The sequence below is a fragment of the Daphnia pulicaria genome, chromosome 1 (genome assembly GCF_021234035.1).
Source record: "Daphnia pulicaria isolate SC F1-1A chromosome 1, SC_F0-13Bv2, whole genome shotgun sequence".
Taxonomy (NCBI): Eukaryota; Metazoa; Arthropoda; class Branchiopoda; order Diplostraca; family Daphniidae; genus Daphnia; species Daphnia pulicaria.
In genome coordinates, this window is record NC_060913.1 from 41,640,420 (window position 1) to 41,661,134 (window position 20,715).

At 42.0% G+C, this 20,715-nt stretch overlaps 3 protein-coding genes and 1 pseudogene across 5 annotated transcripts; all 4 read left to right on the forward strand.

Moving 5' to 3' along the window:
• Window positions 1-20,715, forward strand: part of LOC124320441 — a 313,411-nt pseudogene that overhangs the window by 265,789 nt on the left and 26,907 nt on the right.
• On the forward strand, window positions 208-6,632 carry LOC124320351 (lipase lipl-1-like). Its single transcript, XM_046783201.1, has 12 exons — window positions 208-686; window positions 782-836; window positions 918-1,106; window positions 1,175-1,201; window positions 1,266-1,353; window positions 2,641-2,738; window positions 2,883-2,947; window positions 3,156-3,236; window positions 3,364-3,522; window positions 3,719-3,803; window positions 3,953-4,098; window positions 6,048-6,632. The coding sequence occupies exons 1-12, from the start codon at window positions 426-428 to the stop codon at window positions 6,198-6,200; spliced, it is 1,407 nt and encodes a 468-aa protein (XP_046639157.1). The 5' UTR covers window positions 208-425; the 3' UTR covers window positions 6,201-6,632.
• Window positions 9,092-13,889, forward strand: LOC124320329 (lipase 1-like). 2 transcript variants are annotated; one of them, XM_046783171.1, is made up of 10 exons: window positions 9,092-9,766; window positions 10,821-10,875; window positions 11,082-11,276; window positions 11,403-11,429; window positions 11,535-11,625; window positions 11,711-11,954; window positions 12,042-12,200; window positions 13,104-13,188; window positions 13,274-13,422; window positions 13,518-13,889. In XM_046783171.1, the coding sequence occupies exons 1-10, from the start codon at window positions 9,350-9,352 to the stop codon at window positions 13,659-13,661; spliced, it is 1,566 nt and encodes a 521-aa protein (XP_046639127.1). In that variant the 5' UTR covers window positions 9,092-9,349; the 3' UTR covers window positions 13,662-13,889. The 2 variants fall into 2 exon arrangements, with proteins under 2 accessions (XP_046639127.1, XP_046639128.1); XM_046783172.1 differs by lacking the exon at window positions 9,092-9,766 and adding an exon at window positions 9,812-10,633.
• LOC124320358 (gastric triacylglycerol lipase-like) lies at window positions 14,273-18,752 on the forward strand. 2 transcript variants are annotated; one of them, XM_046783215.1, is made up of 13 exons: window positions 14,273-14,859; window positions 14,954-15,176; window positions 15,867-15,939; window positions 16,326-16,457; window positions 16,564-16,590; window positions 16,672-16,759; window positions 16,970-17,067; window positions 17,184-17,329; window positions 17,525-17,683; window positions 17,777-17,861; window positions 17,973-18,026; window positions 18,103-18,194; window positions 18,279-18,752. In XM_046783215.1, exons 2-13 carry the CDS (start codon window positions 14,967-14,969, stop codon window positions 18,492-18,494), a joined length of 1,380 nt encoding a protein of 459 aa, XP_046639171.1. In that variant the 5' UTR covers window positions 14,273-14,859; window positions 14,954-14,966; the 3' UTR covers window positions 18,495-18,752. The 2 variants fall into 2 exon arrangements, with proteins under 2 accessions (XP_046639171.1, XP_046639170.1); XM_046783214.1 differs by having other exon boundaries at window positions 14,275-15,176.

Here is a 20,715-nt window from a genome sequence, read left to right on the forward strand (position 1 = left end):
AATCTACCGCGGGGTCACCGCCATCGTCAGCTTGATAAAGGTCGCCGCTGTGACACACACACACAAGTACAGCTGAACTTTTTTTTCCCTTTTCTTTTTGTTTTGTTCTTCTTTTTCGTCTTTTCTCTTTGGTGGGAGGATTCATCTGAAATTTCCCTTTTGTAGCGACTTTCCGGTTCTTTGGCTTTGTGAATATAAAAAGGCCAGCGGAGGACGCCCTGGGGAGGAGCAGTAACCAAAACTCCACACGAGAGTCTCTTCCTCGCTGCATTTCAGTTGGCTTTGGAGACCCGAAGCACTCGGTTATTTCATTTCAACAAGGACTCGACCCTCTGTATTGTCTAAAAAAAAACTGTAATCCATAAAATCGGTTCCCACTGTTCCGTTTGTTTTTGTTGTTGTTCTTCTCTCAAACGGTTACCAGCATGTTCAAACTGTTGCCGATCCGTAACCGACTATTGGCCGTGTGTTTCCTCTTCTTGTTGCTGGCCTCTCATGGCTGCCATTGTCATCAGCTAGCAGCAGCCCAGCAACAGCAATTATTGGACCCTGTCAAAAGCAATTCATTGATTGACAGCTCGGCCCTGCTCCTTTCCCTTCTGCTGGCCAACAACGGATCTCTAGTGGGGGGTTATAGTGACAGCAAATTCGGACCGGTGGAAGACCCCGAGCTCGACATGACCACTGTAAGACCATTTTTATTGTTATTAGATTTATATGACTAGACTCAATTGTTTCGCTGTGTTAATGTTGATTTTATTTGTTCGTTGGAAAACAACAGCCGCAGTTGATTGCTCATAGAGGCTACCCCGTGGAAATTCACCAAGTGACTACATGTACGAAAAATTAATTTATATCCATCGTTAAAATCTGGTTGATTTTATTTCAAATTGTTGTCGCTATTCGTTTTTTTTTAGCTGACGGGTACATTCTGGAGATGCACCGCATTCCGTTCAGCAGGCGAGTGCCGACTCGTTTTCAGCGTTCGAAACAGTTTGGCAGCAAATACGCCAAGCGGGTGACGACCAGACCGGTTGTCTTCCTCCAGCACGGGCTACTTTGCTCCTCTTCCGATTGGGTGCTCAATCCCACCGACAGAGGCTTAGGTAAGAATCCGTTTTGAAATGTCTTGGCGTGTATTACATAATCGACTATTTCCTTTATTTTTGTATAGCGTACATGTTGGCAGACCGAGGATACGGTAAAAACAAATTATAACCTAATAATTGAATTGATTAACGATTGAATTGTCGTTGCGAAATCAGATGTCTGGATGGGCAACGCCCGAGGCAATACCTATTCCAATAAGCACATTTTCTTGAAAGAGAGCGACGAGGCCTTTTGGAGATTTACGTAAGTTATTCTAGCTCGCCTGTTTGTTGATAATGACTCATCATTCGCATGACATTTCCCCCATATCATTAGCCTCATTTCACGTAGCGCGGCGACCGTACAACCCTCTCGCTTATTTGTTGATTCCGCCTCGCCCAACCCGCTCTCCGCATATTAACTAATCAATTCGGCCCAGTCATTTTTCTTCATCTTCTTCGCCTTCTATAATATTTATTTATCTTTCCGCGTTGGTGACGTCCGCGACTTTTAGCTTTTGTGGGTCGTCCGTCGTGAGTCGCGCCCTTGTTTTGCTGTTCTCGCTCTCTTTCATCCCGCGGGCAATCGTTTTCTCTTCTTCTTCCTCTCATTTGTTGGAAATATTTTGAATTTCTCCTTTTTTTACCGCGTTCACCGCGGAAGAAGGTGGCGCCGGCCTACAGCGCCTAGCGGGATATCTAATAATCCGAGGCCTTAAACAAATCCCGTTATCCCTTTGTCTTTTTTAAAAATTTCAACTTTTTGAAGCGAAACTTTGTTTTAAAAGAACCGCCTGAAAGGTAAAAAAAACATGAAAGATCCGTTCCTTTTTTAGTTTATTTTTAAAAATAACCCGGCGACCTCCGAATTCGCATTTCATCAGCAAATACCAAAAACGTTATCAGTTCGCTTCATCCGCTCATCTTGACTCATTGCAGTTATCATGAAGAGCTTTGCCAAGGGAATTTCAGAGTTTGGTTTTTTTATTATCGTCACCGTCGTCATCCGTTCTGGGGTGGGGTGGGAGCGAAGGAAACTGATGCGAAAGACAATTGGGCGTGTCCTCTTGATGGGCTCGCTGCTCGCTGCTGGGGGGGGGGGACCGACGTCATCTCCTGGCAACTCATCGACGACCAACGTATAGTATTTTGATGATGAAGCAAAAATAAAACACTCGATGACGGGGAGATAAAGCTGATAAGAAGATGGAGCAAAAATGTGGCGATTAAATATGGTCGTATGACATCAACAGCAGCAATGAGCGAAACGAGTATTTTCAATCAGATGCGCGGAGATATGTTCCGGCTAGAAGCGGAAACGACCGCTTTTGCTTGGGAATTCCATCCGAGCGCGTATACATTATTCTGCAATCTATTCGCGGGGAAATCAAAATCAAATTCCTGTCGAATAATTTTCGCTCGTTTCTTGCGTGTATTATTATATGTTCTTACATCAACTGAAAGTCCTTATGCACATACAGATGAACTATTTAATCTTCAGTTATTTCTCCCCTTTTTCCTCGTTGTGTCTCGCATTTCATTTATAATATAGGTGGAACGAGATGGGCATGTACGATATTCCGGCCGAGTTGGAATACATCTTCAAAGTGACTGGCCGTCAAAAGTTACTTTACATCGGCCACTCGATGGGTAAGTTTTAAATGAGAATACTATAATATACCCAAAAGGTTATTAGAGACGTCAGACACAAAGACGACTGGAATATATAAGAAAAAGAAAAAAAAGATCAAATTCCGATGAATTATTTGCATTCGTTTCGTTATGATATCGCAGGCACGACCATGTTTTGGGTCGCCATGGAGACACACCCCGAACTCAACGAAAAAATCGAACTCATGGTATTATTCAATTATTATTCCCGAGTGAACTTTTATATTTAGCTATTCCCTTTGATAAAAAATTACATATATAAATAAATTTACATCTAATAATTAAATTTTTAATCTAATAAAAAATTTTAATCTAATAAATAAATTTTAAATCTAATAATTTAAAATTTACATCTATAAAATTTACATCTATAAATAAATTACTATTTGAAAAAAGGTGGGACTGGCGCCAGTCGCCTCCGTCTCCCGGATGAAGTCGCCCATCAGAATCTTCACTCCATTCATTCACCAACTCCAAGTAAGTGGCAGAACTAGTCCGATGACGATCCATCACGATCGTCGATTTGCCAACGACTTTCTTTTTATATACATCACAAACGGAATTCACGATTGATACTAATGGGTTTTCCACATCATTTGTACAGTTGATGTTCGAGTGGTTCGGAACAAAGGCCTTCCTTCCATCGGGTCCCGTCCTCAAACTGATGAGCAGATTATTTTGCGATCAGACCAAGTGGGAAGAGGATTTCTGTGAAAACATTTTCTTTTTGCTTTCCGGTTCGGATCCAGCCAACTTTAACGAGGTGATTATCAATTGTTTTACATAAATATTTGCATAGAAATTTTTCTTTTGCGTACCACATTTTCTTTCTCCATATAATAACTGCGCTGGCTTTTATTTATTGTGAGAAAATTTTCGGTAGACTTTGTGTGTGTTATGGTTGCAGCTGTCATCTTGTGGGAAGAAAAAAATAAACTGTTAAGTTATTACGTGTCTAGGAAATGGTGCCCCTCATCACAACCCACACTCCGGCCGGAACGTCGACCTACACCATCTTTCATTACATGCAGGAATACTCTACGGGTATGTTTCATTATTTCTGGTTTTCCCAAGTTTTTTTTTTTCTTATTTAGTGAAATGAGCAACAAGATGGTAATAATGATGGTGGCCGTTTTAAATTAAAAAATGAACCCCCCTTAAATTTTCTTTCCAAATGTATGAAAAAACAACAGCTGAAAGATACACTCGCATGGACTGGGGAACTAAACAAAACATGGAGGAATACGGACAGCCAACGCCCCCGCCCTATAACCTGACAACAGTGACCGCGCCCGTCGTCCTCTACTGGGGCGAAAACGACTGGCTGGCCAGTCCAAAGGTAAAACCAAAAAAACCCAAAACCTCTTTCTATTGAAATTCTATTCTTTTATTACCTCAGAGAAACACCTTCAACCAAAATGCTGCACCGGACTATTGAAGGTCTGCATTGGCTGGGTCGATCAGCCGTGTAATTGTTTCAGTTACGGACAGTCCCTCAACAAAGTTTCAGGGGGAAAGGAACCCGCTTTACTTTCAAATGATTATTACAATCCCCCCCAATTCTTTTCTCAAGGTGGCCAGTCCAGATAGAGGGGGTTGCAACAAATAGCCTTCTTCCCAGGGTGTATACATTTTGATGAAATTTATGAACGCAGCGTCATCTCTTGTGTGATGCATCTAGTATAAAGTATATTCTCTTGGAAAGGAGGATGGTTAGGATATATTATATGATTACCGTTAATCGTGCGCTAGAAAGTGTATACGAGGCGTGGGTAATGTAGAAAGTTCTGATAAAAACCACTTATCGGACGACGAAAGAGAATTTTCTGAGTTAAACGAACCTGTAGGTCATACATAATGGATGTGTATACGCACGCAGTCATAAAATCGAGGGTTTGTAGTAAGTAGTGCTTATACGTATCATACCCTTTTATTTTCTCTCCAACTTCTTCTTTATTCTCTTCCTCTTTTTTTTTAGCCATGACCCAGCCTTGAGGCCGCAGTCAATGCGGCGTACATAACAGAGTTAACAGATGAGAATGGATGACCTCTAATGGTCGGCCTGAGACGATAATGCGCTAACGCCCATGAATCATAATGTCGTTTCATTATTATCGCGCTTCTTCTTCCTCTAAAGTCTGGGCTTTTTAATTTATTTTCATTCCGAGAGCTAGGAAAAAAACATTTTTCCATTTCGACCTTTTTTTTAAAATTTATTTCAGCCTATAAAGTCGACCTCGACACTCCGCCTTTTGTCCTCGTCTCGATATTATATACGATCCTTAAAAACTTATTGCATCGCGGCGACCGTCTGTACATTTGAAAATCAATGGACGAGGTCCCCTTCGTCGTGCCCAAGGTTCGACAACGGATGTTGTGGATCTCGTTTTTTTTCTCTCTCTCCCATCTACACACACACAAATCTAACCGGCACCAGGAAATGGCATTAATAAAACATGGCGTATAACGTTAGATGATCATCTCGAGCGCCATCTCGGATATGGACCTCTCTCGCCGGCTGCGGCTGTCGCTCGAAATCCCAACTGGTGGTGGCCTTCACGTCCCTTTCTTTATTACTTTACCTTGGTACTTGGACAAACTCGTCACGCGATCTATTCCCTAGCCCACCACCCGCTCCACCAGCAATTGCTTTAATAATAAAAACAAAAATCAAATATCGCACACGGGCGGACTGGAAAACCCCCCGAATCTTCTTCTTTTCCTTTCCCACTCGCTTGGCGTAACCAGACTAACATATGTCATTCACCAAACAGTATGCTGTTTTTCATACGGTCAGGGGGAAAAATATTCAGACGACTGGGTGGAGGAAATACGTACATACTATAAGCTCCGGTGAAAAAGTAAATCAACTCCGCTGGGGGTTTTGGGGTATATGCTGACTGTCGGTTTGCGGTCAATATTTGTTTCCTAACGTTTTTATCTTTCTTTTTCTTTTGCTCTTTTTTGACTTTTCGATACCATAGAGCCGCGGTTTCGCTTTAGTTATTATCCGCAATATCTTCCGGATTCAAAACACGGACGTTCCCCCCCGCTTTATTTCCACCGCAATCATGTTTTCCCATTTACGGTCCGTTTCTTTTTCTTCTTTTTTTCGGTAGGAATGAAATGGCAAAAGTATTTAAGACAGAAGAAAAAGAAGTTGGGCGAACGATTGGGATAATATTATAACGACGAGTTGCTTTTAAGTTGGAAAATAAAGAACGACGACGTCCGTCCGTCCTCAGTGCTGTGTGCGTGAGTAATAATTTCCTTTTGTTTGCCGGGCAGGACGTGACGTGGCTGGCCAAAAGACTGACCAACCTGCAAGGCTTCTACCGGGTCAACATGACGGCGTTCAATCACTTGGACTTCCTCTGGGCAACCAATGTCGACCAACTGCTTTACTATCATCTCATCCAACTCCTCCCTTACTCCTATTGAATACGCAGGTATTGGATATATCGACTATGTATAATCGAGAGTTATATTGCCAAAACGAAAATGATATAAAAGAATCGAGTCATGTCTAACGAAGAATTGAATTTCGGCGTTACCACAAAATTGCGCGGATAAAAGATTAACGATGGACTTCCTTCGGCCAAACATAGCCTATTATACATTGTACGGACCACACCCGATTCCTATCAATTGTCTTTTGTGATGATTACCGCGTTCCTTTTTTTTTATCCCACACTAGTTACAATCTCAAATTCGCCTTATACTGTATGTTGCGTGTGATTTATTGGCGCACTAGCCCGTGTCATACTTTATAATACCGTTGTTACATCCTTTTAATGTTTTAGTTTGAATGCATATGTATACTCCGCTGATAAAAAGTTATTACTATGTTAAAATACAAGAAATGAAGCAAAAGCTAGACTACTGCGGTATCTCTATACACAAATACTTTGAGAGTCCAAGTGCAAGTATGCCCCGTGGAAAAGATTGCGCACGGCAGATGTTGAACTTGTGTCGAAATGATTGGCCAGCTGTTTGGGACCGACGAACTTTCTTTAGCTTATTCGTTTCGGATTCTCATCCATACTCCTTTACGTATCATTACCGAATATGGGATCCTCCTACTTTTTTCTTCTTTTCAGTCTGCCACGTCAGCTTGCGTAAAGGGCATCAGGCAACTTGGAACAAAACTCTCGTTGGGTCTGGCTGGCACCTTAAATGACGTCATATGGCACTCTGCTGCTGCGCCCAGACGAAATATCTTTAGAGAAACGCGAGGCCGTGTGGGACCTCATCTTCTACAATGATTTACTAATTGCTTAGCAGCAGCAGTCTGTGTCGTAGCCTTAAGCTGCAAACGTAAAAGATGTACTGCATTCTATAGCCATCAGCACCTGCCATGTTTTTAAATCTAATTGAGTGTTTGTAGATGTTTCATCTTCATAAAAGATACCCAAACATTCCCTACAATATCGGCGTGACGTAAGGCCTTTTTTTCTGGATGTCTTGACATTGAAGCATGTATGTTACACAGCCACGGACAATGCTGGAGCTGCTGTACCGCCGATAGCATCGTCTCTAAGACTCTGCTGGGTATACAGCTCTTTTAGGGCTACTACCACGTCTACATCAAATGCGGAAGTGTTCCACTTTTTTTTTGTTCCTTGGGTTTGTCGTGTTTATTCAGTCGGCAGTTGTTGGGCGCATATCAATTGTTGGGCGCGTTCTCACCCCTTATATTCATTGGACTGTGTTGCCTTACACGGATACAACTTGACACTCTTTTGACTATTTGTTATATATCTACTATATACCTGTGACTGGACTGAATAACACCAGCACACGCCCCTGACCCATAATTTCAATTGATATTATAGGCCCAATAAAACAATAAAAATCAGCGCGGAAGAAGGTCGATCAATTCGTACTTGAATATTCGCAAATGGCTTGCAATTATTGGCATCCTTGTGCCGTTAACGCAGTCAACTTTGAATTATAACTCTCTGTTTTTTCTTCTCAAAAAAGTGAAATTTTGAACAAATATTTCGTGCGATGAATTTGAATCGAAAAAAAAAATAGCGGTCGATGTTACGGTACTCAACTTTCCATCCATAACGAAAAAAAAAGTGTTGTTTCAACACAACACTAGCTGTTATGGCTATACGCGTAGCGATGTTACCGCTGCGACGGCGTATAATAATCTTCTCGCAGATGTCTACGAAATAAATCAGCGGAGCCATCTAGTCTAAACAAAGTGTCGTATCCCGATACTACAGCTCGCCCATAGCCAAAATACCTGGGACGGAAAGCGCTATATAGGGGCCGGTCACCGAACCAAACACGGTCCGGCATCAACCCAGTCCTCGACAACAACAAACACACACCAACCGAAAAATAAAAAAATAAAAATAAAACGAAGAAAGAGAAAATTACAGCGTGAAAATTATTGCACCACAAGGCCCTTTTTTTCGGCCATCAGTCGTCGTGAGGGGATATGTAATAGAGCTCTCGGCCGGGAGTCGTCCCTGACAAGTCGCAACAACAGTCTGACCACTTAGAAGGTATATATACACAAAGGAGATAGATTTGACGCCACGTAATAAATGAAAAATGCGCCGTGTTTAGATTGGGAGAAAGAGAAAAGGCCCCCAGACTACTGAGACTGAGAAGCCAGCCAAGGATCGTCCATAGTGGGTTAGTGGGTTGACTGTTAAACGCTTTTGACGCTGGGAGTCTATATCTGAAAGGACAAAAGAGAGCTAGAGAGCTAGAGAGAGACGGGCATTATATAAAGATGGAAAGAAGATTTGAGAGTTTTTGAAGCTTCTGTTGGATTCGATCAAAAGGAAAAGAAAAAGAATGGAATGCTCCTTTGCTTACCAAAAGTCATCGGTTATCATAGAGGTCTAATACATAATACATCTAATGTCTACTCTGCTACTACCACTACTACCGGCTATAGGGTGAAACGAAAAGAAAAATGGGGATAAAAAAAGGAGGGACCCGTTGAAGAAGAAGAAAAAGAAGAAGAAGAAAAGCGAGAATAGAATAGAATTAAAAGGGCCGGGCAGTGGAGCATCAAAGAAGGGCGCGATATCTTTTGGTTCCAGCAGCGAGCATTTGGTTCCTGCCTAGTTGGCTGGACATGTCCAACCGTCGTCCCAACAAGAATAATAAAAAGGAAAAATATAAAAAAATAACGAAAGAAAGAAAGAAAAAAAGATAGATAGTGAGAAAGAGAATGGAAGAATAGAAAGAAAGAAGAAGAAAGGGGGAGTGTTCACGTGTTGCTGTTGTGTACTACCCAGCAGACCCTAGTCCCATAGTAGTATAGTAGTACCATACTATCCACTGTGCTACGGTATATATACATACACAACACGCTATGTGTACACACAAGAGCGGGCCAGGGCATCAGTTGAAGCTGGCAGTTCCGTCCCGACTGACGTGCACTGCTCAACTCGCACCACCACCGCATCAATTTTAAATCACGCGCTCTTCTTTTTACCTATCTTATTTTCCGTTTCGACGACACCAACTGCTGGGCTCGACAGCTCGGCGGATCGACCATCATAACCCACCGACTTGGACGACGAGACACTTATCGATTTTTTCGAGTCCGGTTGTTGTTAATGTTGTTTTCAATAGTGCTGCCGCCCGTGATGCAGGTCTGCCGGAACTCTCACGACGGCTTTCGGTGGATGTTGCGGTTGTCTTCTTTCCTGGGCATCTTCTGGTGGTGTTCTTGTCTCCTGCTACTGGCATCCGCATCGCTGGACGCTACGTCGACCAACAGCAGCAGCAGCAGCGACGGCGGCGGAGGTGGTGGAGGAAGCGGCGGAGGAAATGACAGTAGTAGCACTAGTCGAATGTTTGGCGGGTTTCTCTTCCGGCGGAGGACGAATCAAGTGGGCGACAGCAGCCACAACAATCTCAATGTCGAGGAACAAGTCTTGCCGCTGGATTGGACGCTGGACGATGCGGAGGACAAGACTTTCCATTCGGACGACGTCAGACTGCCGTTGGATCCGGAGGCCTACATGAGCTCGGTAATACACGCTAATGCTATTATCCGTAAATATGTCTATAGACGTTATTATTATGCCTTTTGCTTTTTATTTATTTTTCTTATTTGACTGGGAGGGGGGTGGAGGTGAAGGCCATCAGGTTGTGACTTGATTTGACGTCAGGGTCACCGACACTTTGATTTGTGAGGGATCGAAGTGAGCCATCAAGAAAGGTCACTCAACTCCCCCGGTGACTCGTTTTCAAACGGCCGAAATGGGAGGCATGCATGTGTCTGTTGAGAAGGTTGACGAGGGTTTCTTATCTAATGGGAAGCGGAACTGACTCACCGACCCTTAGTTGAAATATGTATATCGCTGCTAGTTAGTAGAGCTGTATAGTTAATAAGCCTCCGCCGGAGATTTCTCCCATCCATAGGGAAATCCACCTGCCCCTATGCCCATATCGTGGGCTCGTATCAGTTTGTCACCATAGCTTTCTTCTGACATATTATACTACATTATCTATAGACTGGGCCGTATAATTTTATTTTTTTCCTTTACTACCTGGACCAGCGCGGGGGCTCTCAATTTTTGTTTTCAAGGCATGGCTTTTATAAAATGGAAAAGCTGACTTTTTCTTTTCTTTCTAATCTACTCAATTTTGTTTTTTTCCTTTCTTGATTTCCTTATTGCGCAATCGTGAGCGAATCACTCTCTTGTTGGCGGGGTTAAGTTGCGACCGCGCGCACTTTCTCAAAAATTTAAATATCGAAGCAGCGCGCGATGACGTTTGAATTGCTCCTTGTATCCCGGCCCAGCTGATCTGTTGCGCTGGAGGAAATGTGAGAAGCGACGAGATATATACGAAGTATAGCGTATCATTACCATCGGGACGACATGCCATTAAATGTACGCTCTCTTTTTCTATTATGCATTTCTTGCGTGTGCGATGTCTTTGAAGGTGAAATTATGCGCTTTCAGTTATTGTTATTTTTAGTCTCTTGACATTACGTTATGCCATAAGTATGTATATGCAAATTTACCGTTTTGAAGAGAGAGAAAGAGAGAAAAAAAAAGTGTTTCTATTATTTTTCAGCCAGAAATCATCAGGAACCGCGGGTATCCGTTGGAGATCCATCACGTGACCACAGGTAAGCCATATGCGCGAGCAGAGGGGGCGTTTCGATCCTCTTTCAACCATTATTTCGTACAGTGCTGCTTATGCTGGCGCAATTATACGTGCGCTTCTGTGGCCCGTCACACCGCCAGTACTGTCTAAAAAAAAAAAAACATGAAAAGAATTCCAAAAAGGAAAAAATTAAAAAAACAAAAACCTCAAAATGTGTATAAATAACAGACGACGGGTACATACTGGAACTCCATCGCATCCCTCCCAGACATAACGGGTTGTCGCCATTGAACGGACCCACTACCGGTAAAATCCACGACGATTACGAAGCGACCGAAGGAAGAGGACGGCCGGTGTTTCTGCAACATGGTGTCTTTAGCTCGTCCGCCTGCTGGTTACTTAACCCAAGTCATCGATCTCTCGGTTTGAACAATATTTTTTAAGTTTAATTCAACATGACGTATTGTGGACCTCGTTGGGAATAAATTGATTAACGTTCACTTTTTTTTCCCCCCCGGCCACTTCTTTTGTTTTTGGTTGAATATATAGCTTTCCGGCTGGCTGATCTCGGTTACGGTAATATCAACAATTAAGAATAAACCATTTTTAAAAGAAATATCATCATAACATAATCATAGAAGAGTTTGAGAGAATTTGAGTGGTTATAAATAACGAACGCAGATGTCTGGATGGGCAACACGCGAGGCAATATCTACTCCCGAAATCACGTCGAACTCGATCCTGATCAAGACCCAGAGTTCTGGCAATATTCGTGAGTAGAGTACAACTAAATAATAATAAACTTGATTGTATTGAATTGCCAAATGATTTCATGGTTGAATGATTGTTCAATTCAGATGGGACGAGATCGGCTACTACGACATTCCCGCCTGCATCAACTACGTCCTGGCCGTCACCGGGTGGGACAAGTTGGTGTACGCCGGGCATTCGCTGGGAACGGGCCTCTTCTTCATCGCCATGATCCAGCACCCAGAACTCAATTCGAAAGTGCACCGCATGTTGGCGTTGGCGCCCATTTCCAGCAAACATAACTTGCGGAGCCCATTCCGGCTCGTTTCTCCCATCATCGCCCGATTAGCGGTATTAAAAATCGATTTGAATCCCAAGCCAAAATCCAGTTGATAGATTGATACCCATTTGACGATATGAATGTTGACGCAAGAACAGGTTGTGATGGACAAGATGCCGAAGAAAGCCATCTTCGATCAGGATATGAGTTTGAGAACGTTCCAGAAAAGATTATGCGAGCGCAATTTCTTCAAGGCCTCCTTCTGCCGTGATATTCTATTCCTAATCGCCGGCGCCAATCCCGACAACTTTGATTTGGTGCGTATGGAATTCCTTTATATTCAAAATATGTAGGTAGTAATGGATACAAATAATGTTCTTATTCACATGACATTTGAATAGACACACAGGATACCAAACCAAAAAAGCGTTTCACGAACGAATTTCCTGAGCGTGAATAAAAGGAAATCGTGTAGTACTATACCCATCGAAAGTTCTGTTTTTCTTTTGTTCAGCAGGGCGGGCGTACACACATGCAGCAGTTAGTTATAAATAAAGAGAGCCACAATGCTTCTCATTGAGATTGTCCCACGACACGCCTTTTGTTTTGGAATCTAAACGAAAAATTGCGCGCGTGTATAGAACATGGATAGACGATTTGTCTGGTGCTATGCAGCGACTCCCATTAGCTCGCTAAGCGAAAGTGCGAAAGCCAGTGTGTAAACACTTCGGACGTTCTAAACGCTATTGCACACACACACACACTGCGCTGCGCGGAATGGGTACTAGCTCTTTTGTGTTGGCAGGTCAGAGAAATCAGCAAGCCCTTATACAACGCCGTTTAAGAGAGCTATACAGGCCACTCTCTAATAGAAGAAAACTGCGCTCGGGCGCAAGCGGACGATTGAAAGAAAGAAACGACAAAAAATTTAAGGAGCGCTTGCTGGTTCCTATAGATATTTCTTTGTAGCTATGTATCCTTTTGAAATCTCCCGGGGAAATTCCGTGTGTCGACATCCGAGTATGTAAGGTAGATTGATTTGGGAGAAACGGGGTGGAGATCGAAACCATATGGCTGGCTGCAAGAGTATCTAAAGGGAAAAGAAGAAAGAGTGGACAGTTATGCCGGGCGATAAAATCTATATAAGAATACCTGTGTGTGTGTGAGCCATACCTGAAAATAACCCTTTTTTTGTCATTGTCAATTTTGTCTGTGTTAAGAACCTGTTGCCATCGGTGAACGCTCATCTCTTTCAGGGGACTTCCATTCGGGTGATTGCTCAATTCGCCCAGCATTACAACACAGGTATAATATAAACTGGTTATACATTGAATGTCGCGTGAGTCTTGGCTATTTTCATTCAGGTTGTATATTTATTTTTTTTTAAAAGGCAAGGAGATCTTCCAACACTACGATTTTGGCAAAAAGGGCAACTTGGAGTTGTACGGGACTCCGGAGCCTGCCGTCTACGACTTGAGCAAAGTCACTGCGCCCGTCTATCTCTACTACGGTCTTAACGACCTCATCTCAACTCGCGAAGTAAGCTAGAGAACCCCCCCCCCCCCCCCCCCATTAAAATGAGTCTCTAATCAATAGAAATTAACGACCAATTTTCCTGTCGTACGGATTTGTAGGACAGTGAATGGGCAGCAAGTCAGCTCGGCAACGTGAAGGGCTTGTTTCAAATCGACGACGAATTGTTCAACCACTGGGACTTTCTTTGGTCCATCAACGTGAACGAATTGCTCTACAACCATATACTACCGCTCTTCCGTTAATGACTACCCTCTCGTCCGCTTCCGCAAAAAAAGAAACAACAAAAAGTTCCGAGTTTCCAATTAAAAAAAGAAAGAAAAGAAGGTTACGTGTACAGCAGCATATCATTCGTCCTTATTATTTCGGCCATGTATAAATCGACCCACCGTACCGAAAGAGCCAGGCGGTACAGTACAGAAACAATAAACCATAAACCCAGTGCAGAATGATTGTCCTGTGTTGGACGACGATGACGTTGTTTCTATTTTCTTTTATTACATCCAATTTGCACTCAATTCATTTGTGTACGTATATAAATGAGGCAAACTGCTTTCTCCCGAGTGCAAACCAGAAAACCAGTCACCGTTATATCCCTTGTCAAATTTATTCAATTTTGTTTTTTTTTTCTTTTCTTTTCTTTTGAGAGAGAGAGAGAGAAGACGCTCGTGGAATGCCATTGCGTAACTTTTGTGTATGCCAGGACGCGCGGGGAGCTACATGAATCGCGATTACCGTCACGATCGTTCGAGAAGCTTATACGGTAGTCCAGTTGCGTTGGTTGTATTCGAATCAAATAAGTTGTTGTAGTATACGGTAGATGTGTATAGTCTCCGTTTCTCGGCTGCTGTTGCTGTTGTTGCGTACATAGGGCTGATTATGGCAGATCGTCATGGGAGAGTGGCCGATCCAAGATGGAACTTGACTGCGGTTAACTGTTATAAAGGAGGAACGGGCTTCTTTGGTGGAAGGAGAGAGCGGCGGCAGCGAAAACTTTTGTTCGTTTTTTGTTTTCAGGTCACCCGACCGCCCCGAGAGAGCCTCCCATTTCTCGACTCTCTTCGCACACACAGCAGTGCCTGGGACTGTGCACAGCTACAGTACACTTCCCTATTGCTGCTTGGTGCGTCTTACTGGTTCTGCCAGTGTCGCCGTTGGTCTCTCCCCACAGTCTTCATTCGTACGCAGTCGAGAAATAGAAGCGAATTAGAAGCGCGGGGCTGTGGATTATAACTAGTAGAGTCCGTAGGCTGGGCATAGTCCTCCTGACCAAGTCCACATCCATCCAGTTCCATGGCGATTATCGAGTCGAGCAGTCGCTATTTCTAAGTGTGTGTGTGTACAGTTTCCCTTTTCATTTGGAACTTTTCTCTCTGTTATATAGCGGTGGTGAATTGATTTGAGTTAGCTGCTGTCGGGGTATTAAAACGCCAACTTACAAACGTAATAAATCAAAGTGCCAATTTTACACACAAACACGATACCTCAATCAAAACAACAACAACAACGTGCTGTCGACATTCCTTTTTTTTGAAAGTGTGCGCTGCGCTATGCTGCGGTCAATCGATATCCCGGCGGCTTTCGTGTTCCCAGTCCTACTGCTCCTGCTACAGATTGCTGTGACCAGCGTATGGGGAACTTTACCTTTTGGCAACAGGAACGGCGATTCGGGCGCTGCTGGCGGCTTCGTTGGCGGTGTCGGCGGAGGGAGACGCAACAACCCGCGGCTTCCAGTTAGTCCAGAAGCCTACATGTCCAGTGTGAGTTATTCCACTTTCATTATCCCAGGCTCCTATATTCCAACTGTAAAAGTGGAGGTTCGGTCTTACCTGGTAAGGTGGAAAAATAAATTCGATTTAAAAAGACGAAAGAATGAGAGGGAAAGTGTTTGGGGTCTATAAGGGGAAAATTGGGGTCAGACGAGAGGGCGCGTAAAATACCTGACCCTTCCGGACGGATGCGCGCCGAGACGAGTCGAGGTTCCTTGTTATGGATGAAAGGGAAAAGAGCTCGGTGTTTTGAGCGGGTTCCTATATAAGCGATAGTATATTCGATCTGAAAATTGGGTCAAGGATATATTTTTTCTTAGCGAGAGAGAGAGAAAATCTACCGCAGATGACGTCGAGATGGAACTTTGGACATGACAGGAGGAGAGAAAGAGAAAAATAGAAGAGAAGAAGAAAAAAAAAAGGGAAAGTTCAGATCCATAACTACTACAGAGTAGCGAGCGAAAGATACTGTATGGTACGATACTCTGATGGGGCATCCCCCAGGCGATGACAACACCCTTGCACTTGGAAAGTTTTCAACTTCAACAGACCGCACGTTTTTTATGGTTTTTTTTTACGCATATGAATGAAAATTTCACGAGAATCTATTAAACTGTTTTATTTTTTGAATTTGATTCTAATCAATGTTTTGTACGTTTTTCGTTTGATCGTGATTTATAGCCCGAGATTATTATTTATCGAGGATATCCCGTGGAACTGCACACAGTTTTGACCGAAGACGGCTACCTTTTAGGTACATTATAAATGTTTCTGTTCTTGTCTTTAGCAACAACTTCCTGCTCTATATATGTATACGCATATGACAAGTTCCGCGCCAGGAACCGCCAGGAACATGAACACATGAACATGTGTTTTGTACACATATCGTGTCGGCTCGTGTTCCCTTCCTTTTTCATCATCGTCCGATGATGAAATTCACGAAAACGGACAAGTGAAGCAGCTGTTTTTCCGTTCAAACGAGTTTGCCCAACTTTCACTTTTAAAAACAAGTTTACATGATGTTATATTTGAAGGAAATATTAACATGGGATGGCCCATCACTCGGGCACTTTACGTTAGAAAATGATGTTCATGTAAGAAAGAGAGTAATAATTTTCTCTACAAATAACGAATGTGAAGGGATACATCGAATTCCATACGGTCGGACGGCATTGTCAAGACAGAAAGGACCGAAACGGCCCGTTTTCTTGCAGCACGGACTACTCAACAGTGATGCTGATTGGCTGATCAATCCCACAGATAGAGCCTTGGGTAATCACACATTCTTTTCTCTTTTCTTTTTTGAAATCACGAAAAATCGTTGCAAATCCGTTACACGAGACCGCGTCAATAATCTTTTCATCTGACGAAATTTCAGCGTTCATCCTAGCGGACAGAGGATTCGGTAATAATCCAAATTTCATATCATAAATTGTATTTTACAAATGACGTAGTTTGTGTGAATGTGCGTCTATTCTGTACGTAGATGTGTGGCTGGGCAACGCACGGGGCAACGCTTACTCCAAAAGGCACGTCAGCCTGGACGTCAATGAGGAGGAATTCTGGGACTTTTCGTCAGTATTCAATTTCTTATTTGACCTTACTCTATCAAATCAAAGGTGTAACACCTTATTGGAATAATGGAATGTTTCTATAATAAATATTTAAGACGATTTTAAAATATTAGAACTAGATGTGACGCAATAAGCGGCAATAAGTTAATTATCTTGCCTCAAAACAAATCAGAAATTAATTACCAAACAACAAATTTATAATTTTCTCAGGTGGGATGAGATTGGACGTTACGACATCCCCGCCTGCATTAATTACGTCCTTAGAAAGACCGGAAGTAGGAAGTTGACGTACATCGGTCACTCCATGGGTACTGAAATTTTTTAGTCAACCATTTTATACCTACCTATACACTTCCTAAAAAGAAGGTTAAACCACAAATCTAAACCTCGGAATTAAATTATTCTGAATGCATCACGAGCGCAGGAACGGCGATTTTCTGGGTAGCGATGATCACCAATCCTCATCTGAATAGCAAAATCGAAGTCATGATGGCTCTGGCACCGGCCGCCTCTGTGGCCAACGTCAAAAGTTTCGTCAGGCTATCGGCCGCCTTCGTCGATCCAATTGAAGTACAAAATTACGAGCCAAAAATTAGTCGTATATAACTTAATTATTACCCGCTGTCGTTGCAATTTTCCTTCTTCCTCGTAACCTGATTATTTAAAATTCCAGTCCCAGTTACACACTTTTTTTTTTTTTAAATTAGCATATGTAGTAGTTTCACCGTATTCACGACATTCTATTTTATTGATTAAAAAAAAAAGACGTTTCTCCGGCTCATTCGAACGCGAGCCTTTTTGCCCAACACGGGAATCCATCGCCGAATTCGTGAGGTATTTTGCGAGCGGACCCTCAAAGAAGCTACAATGTGCCGCAATCTGATTTTCCTCATTGCCGGTGCCGACCCTCACAATTTCAACATTGTAAGGAGAATAACTCTCTTTTTTTTTTTTAAATCGTGAATTACTTCATTATCCTTTGGGGGTTTGGCTATTTGTGTGTCTTTTTATTTTTAGACGGCACTTCCAGTCATTTCGGGACACAATCCGTCTGGCACTTCGGTCAGGACGGTATCGCAATTCGCCAAGAGCTTCAATTTGGGTGCGTATTTTATATAGTAAAACTCATTCATCCTATATAGATAATATAACCACAGGCATTCACGTCTGACGAATTCGTGCGGGTTCTTGAATTCTTTTCGTTCCGTTTTAGGTCAAACGTTCACCAGGTACGACTACGGACCTCAGGGAAATTTTGAACACTACGGTATGTTTGATCAAATCACTCCAGTTTAACTCAATAAATGCAATGAACAAACAATGATCAATGATCTTTTATGCAGGTCAAGGGGTTCCCCCCGAATATAATTTGAAGTTGGTCACGGCGCCAGTCTATTTATTTTGGGGTGAAAACGATCTGTTAACAACTCCGGAAGTATATACAAACACGTTTCTAAAACTTTTGAAACCCATTAATGGTACTTAGCAAAAAAATTTGTTTTTTTGTCTTTTTAAAAAGGATGTCGCCTGGTTGGCTTCGAAATTGCCAAACCTGAAAGCTTCCATCCGTGTCGACTACCCGTACTTTAATCACTGGGACTTTCTCTGGTCAGTGAACGTCAACGAGCTTCTCTACAATCGCGTGCTCACTCTGTTGCCCTCGCCTTACTACACGGTGCTGCCTAGTGATAATGTGGTGCCGCTATCAAATACGTCCAGGACTGCCAGAGGTTAATTATGATGGCATTTAGCATCAGGTCAACCTTTCCTATGATGTCGACTGCCTCCTCACGAAAATCAGCTCAAGAATCGTGCAAATAACATACGGATCAATCATTCTTCATTATAAATAATCAACTACTGGTACACAAGATGAAACGGAGATATATATATATTTTAATTTTACGGTCTTGTGACTTGCCTCAGCAGAACTGCCAATCAAGATTTTTAAAATATACAGGCGTTTTTCGAGTACGCCAAGTATTATCGTTAATATTTGCAATTTTTCGTTCATAGAGCCGCATCATTAGTTTCTGCATAGGAAATGCAATCGACAGAAGAAATAACAATTCACACAGAGAACATGAACCGCCTGCCTGCGCCTGCAATCAAACACTGCCGTATTTTATATCAAGTTGGGCAAGAACAACGAGAAGTGGTTTGCGCTTGGCCTATTCGTTTGTACTTGTTAGATATAAATGACATTTAAAAAACACTGCATTAAAAAGGCCTAATTATAATTTCTACACTAGGTTTCAATGCAGAAATTAAACATTATTTAGACTTAGTTTAGTTTAATTTAACGTTATTGAGGCTTAAAGGTTCATAGGCAAACTAGCGTGTCAGTTAAACCGTTTTAGATAACGTTTCACCAAATACCCCTAGATGGCGAAATCATCGAGCTCGTTAAATATAACAACTTCCCAGCCAATCAACTAAGTGGAAAAATGACAGAATAATAATAATATGTAGGAATTTAGGAATTTTTAATTAATTTTTAGGTGAAAATTTCTTATTCAAAGATGGTAAACGGTTAAAAGAATTTTTCAAATTTCAAATTAATATTCAGCCCGCCAGCATAGACAAAGACCACTGGTTGAAGCTCTTCATAAGAAAATTAACATGGCCAACTGTCGCCAGAATTCTTGCTACCCTTCCTCCGATTTCTCCAACCCCGTATTACTTGTCCTGCCCTCTAGTGTACGTTTTCATCTCTACACTCTGCTTACTTCTATTCAATTGCAATGATTCAATTGATTTCTCTGCTTTTGTAATTAGCTAATGTCAAAATTTCATACAATTTGACTTCTTAATAAAAATTTTAAAGGCAAAATTACCTTAAACTATTAAACGCCAGCAAAGAATTTTACCAAGACAGAAGGAAAACAATCTTCGTCTGCAAAACCCTTCGTAGCCTCGGTGCAGTACAGTACTTTGTCCGCTAGAGGCACTACAATCGATACGGGAGCTCGGGGTCAGTAGGGATAGGGCTAAAAGGATAGCACAGCATCAACCAGTGGTCTTTGTCTATGCCGCCAGGTAGACTTCAGCTGATGTCGGAGAACTATTTTTCATTTAAAAATTCTGGCAACGTGCGCTCGATATTTTCAATTTAGAAAAAGTTGACATCTTGACAATGACAAGTCGTTGCGTTTTCTACAAGTCAACAATTATTTCAATTTCAGTTTTAAATGCTTGGTGCTGGCAGGTGCTGTCATAGAATATCTGTGGTGCTGGTTTGACTAGTAGTAATTTTTTTAAGTTGTCGAATAGTGTGATTGTGAATCATAAATTCTAATGCAAGACTAAATCTAAATTGCAGACATCATTTACAGAGTCATGTTATGACATTTCCATAATCAAGAGTTGCTTTGGCCACTGCTTGGTTGCTCTTGGTGTCTTCAAGACCATCTGATTACACTTGCATTTGCCAGAAAGCATCCCAGTTTCAATCAGTTATAAACTAGGTAAGAATTGTATAATGTTATTGAAGAGTGCATAACAACTAAGAAATAGTAACAGAATTAAAATCTGAATCTGAAAGAGAAAAATTGTTCGAAACGTTAGAAAAAGAAAGAATTTTTTAAAATACATTTATGGCTAGAGGCTGTAACACAGAATATTTGTCAAGTGGAATCTTACTGGTTGCCACATTGTGAATTCTTCTTTAATAGCATTTTTCTGTGGGGTGCTTCATAACTGCCAGAATAAATTTGTAAGTGGGCTGTCATACCTGACGGAATATCCAATGGATGGTTATTTAGTTAACCCCGTAAACTTTTTCAAGCAAGTTAAGGATTGTCCAGTGGCCTGCCAAAATGCCTGAAAAAGAGTGATGTGGGAACTACAAGTTGTATTTAACCCATCTTAAGTGAGCAGTCTTCTGTGAATAGTCTAGAAAGGTGCTTAATAACTTGGCACAAATTGATTATATTACGTCTTAGTATTTTTCAGTT

Bases quoted from the DNA above. Each gene is read 5' to 3' on its own strand.
- LOC124320351 (XM_046783201.1), top strand. From the start codon at position 426: ATGTTCAAACTGTTGCCGATCCGTAACCGACTATTGGCCGTGTGTTTC. The intron at 1,107-1,174 runs GTAAGAATCCGT...ATTTTTGTATAG, and splicing joins TCCCACCGACAGAGGCTTAG to CGTACATGTTGGCAGACCGA. The intron at 3,804-3,952 runs GTATGTTTCATT...AAAAAACAACAG, and splicing joins CATGCAGGAATACTCTACGG to CTGAAAGATACACTCGCATG.
- LOC124320329 (XM_046783171.1), top strand. From the start codon at position 9,350: ATGTTGTTTTCAATAGTGCTGCCGCCCGTGATGCAGGTCTGCCGGAAC. The intron at 11,430-11,534 runs GTAATATCAACA...TAACGAACGCAG, and splicing joins GCTGGCTGATCTCGGTTACG to ATGTCTGGATGGGCAACACG. The intron at 12,201-13,103 runs GTGCGTATGGAA...GTCTGTGTTAAG, and splicing joins ATCCCGACAACTTTGATTTG to AACCTGTTGCCATCGGTGAA.
- LOC124320358 (XM_046783215.1), top strand. From the start codon at position 14,967: ATGCTGCGGTCAATCGATATCCCGGCGGCTTTCGTGTTCCCAGTCCTA. The intron at 16,591-16,671 runs GTAATAATCCAA...TTCTGTACGTAG, and splicing joins CCTAGCGGACAGAGGATTCG to ATGTGTGGCTGGGCAACGCA. The intron at 17,862-17,972 runs GTGCGTATTTTA...GTTCCGTTTTAG, and splicing joins CGCCAAGAGCTTCAATTTGG to GTCAAACGTTCACCAGGTAC.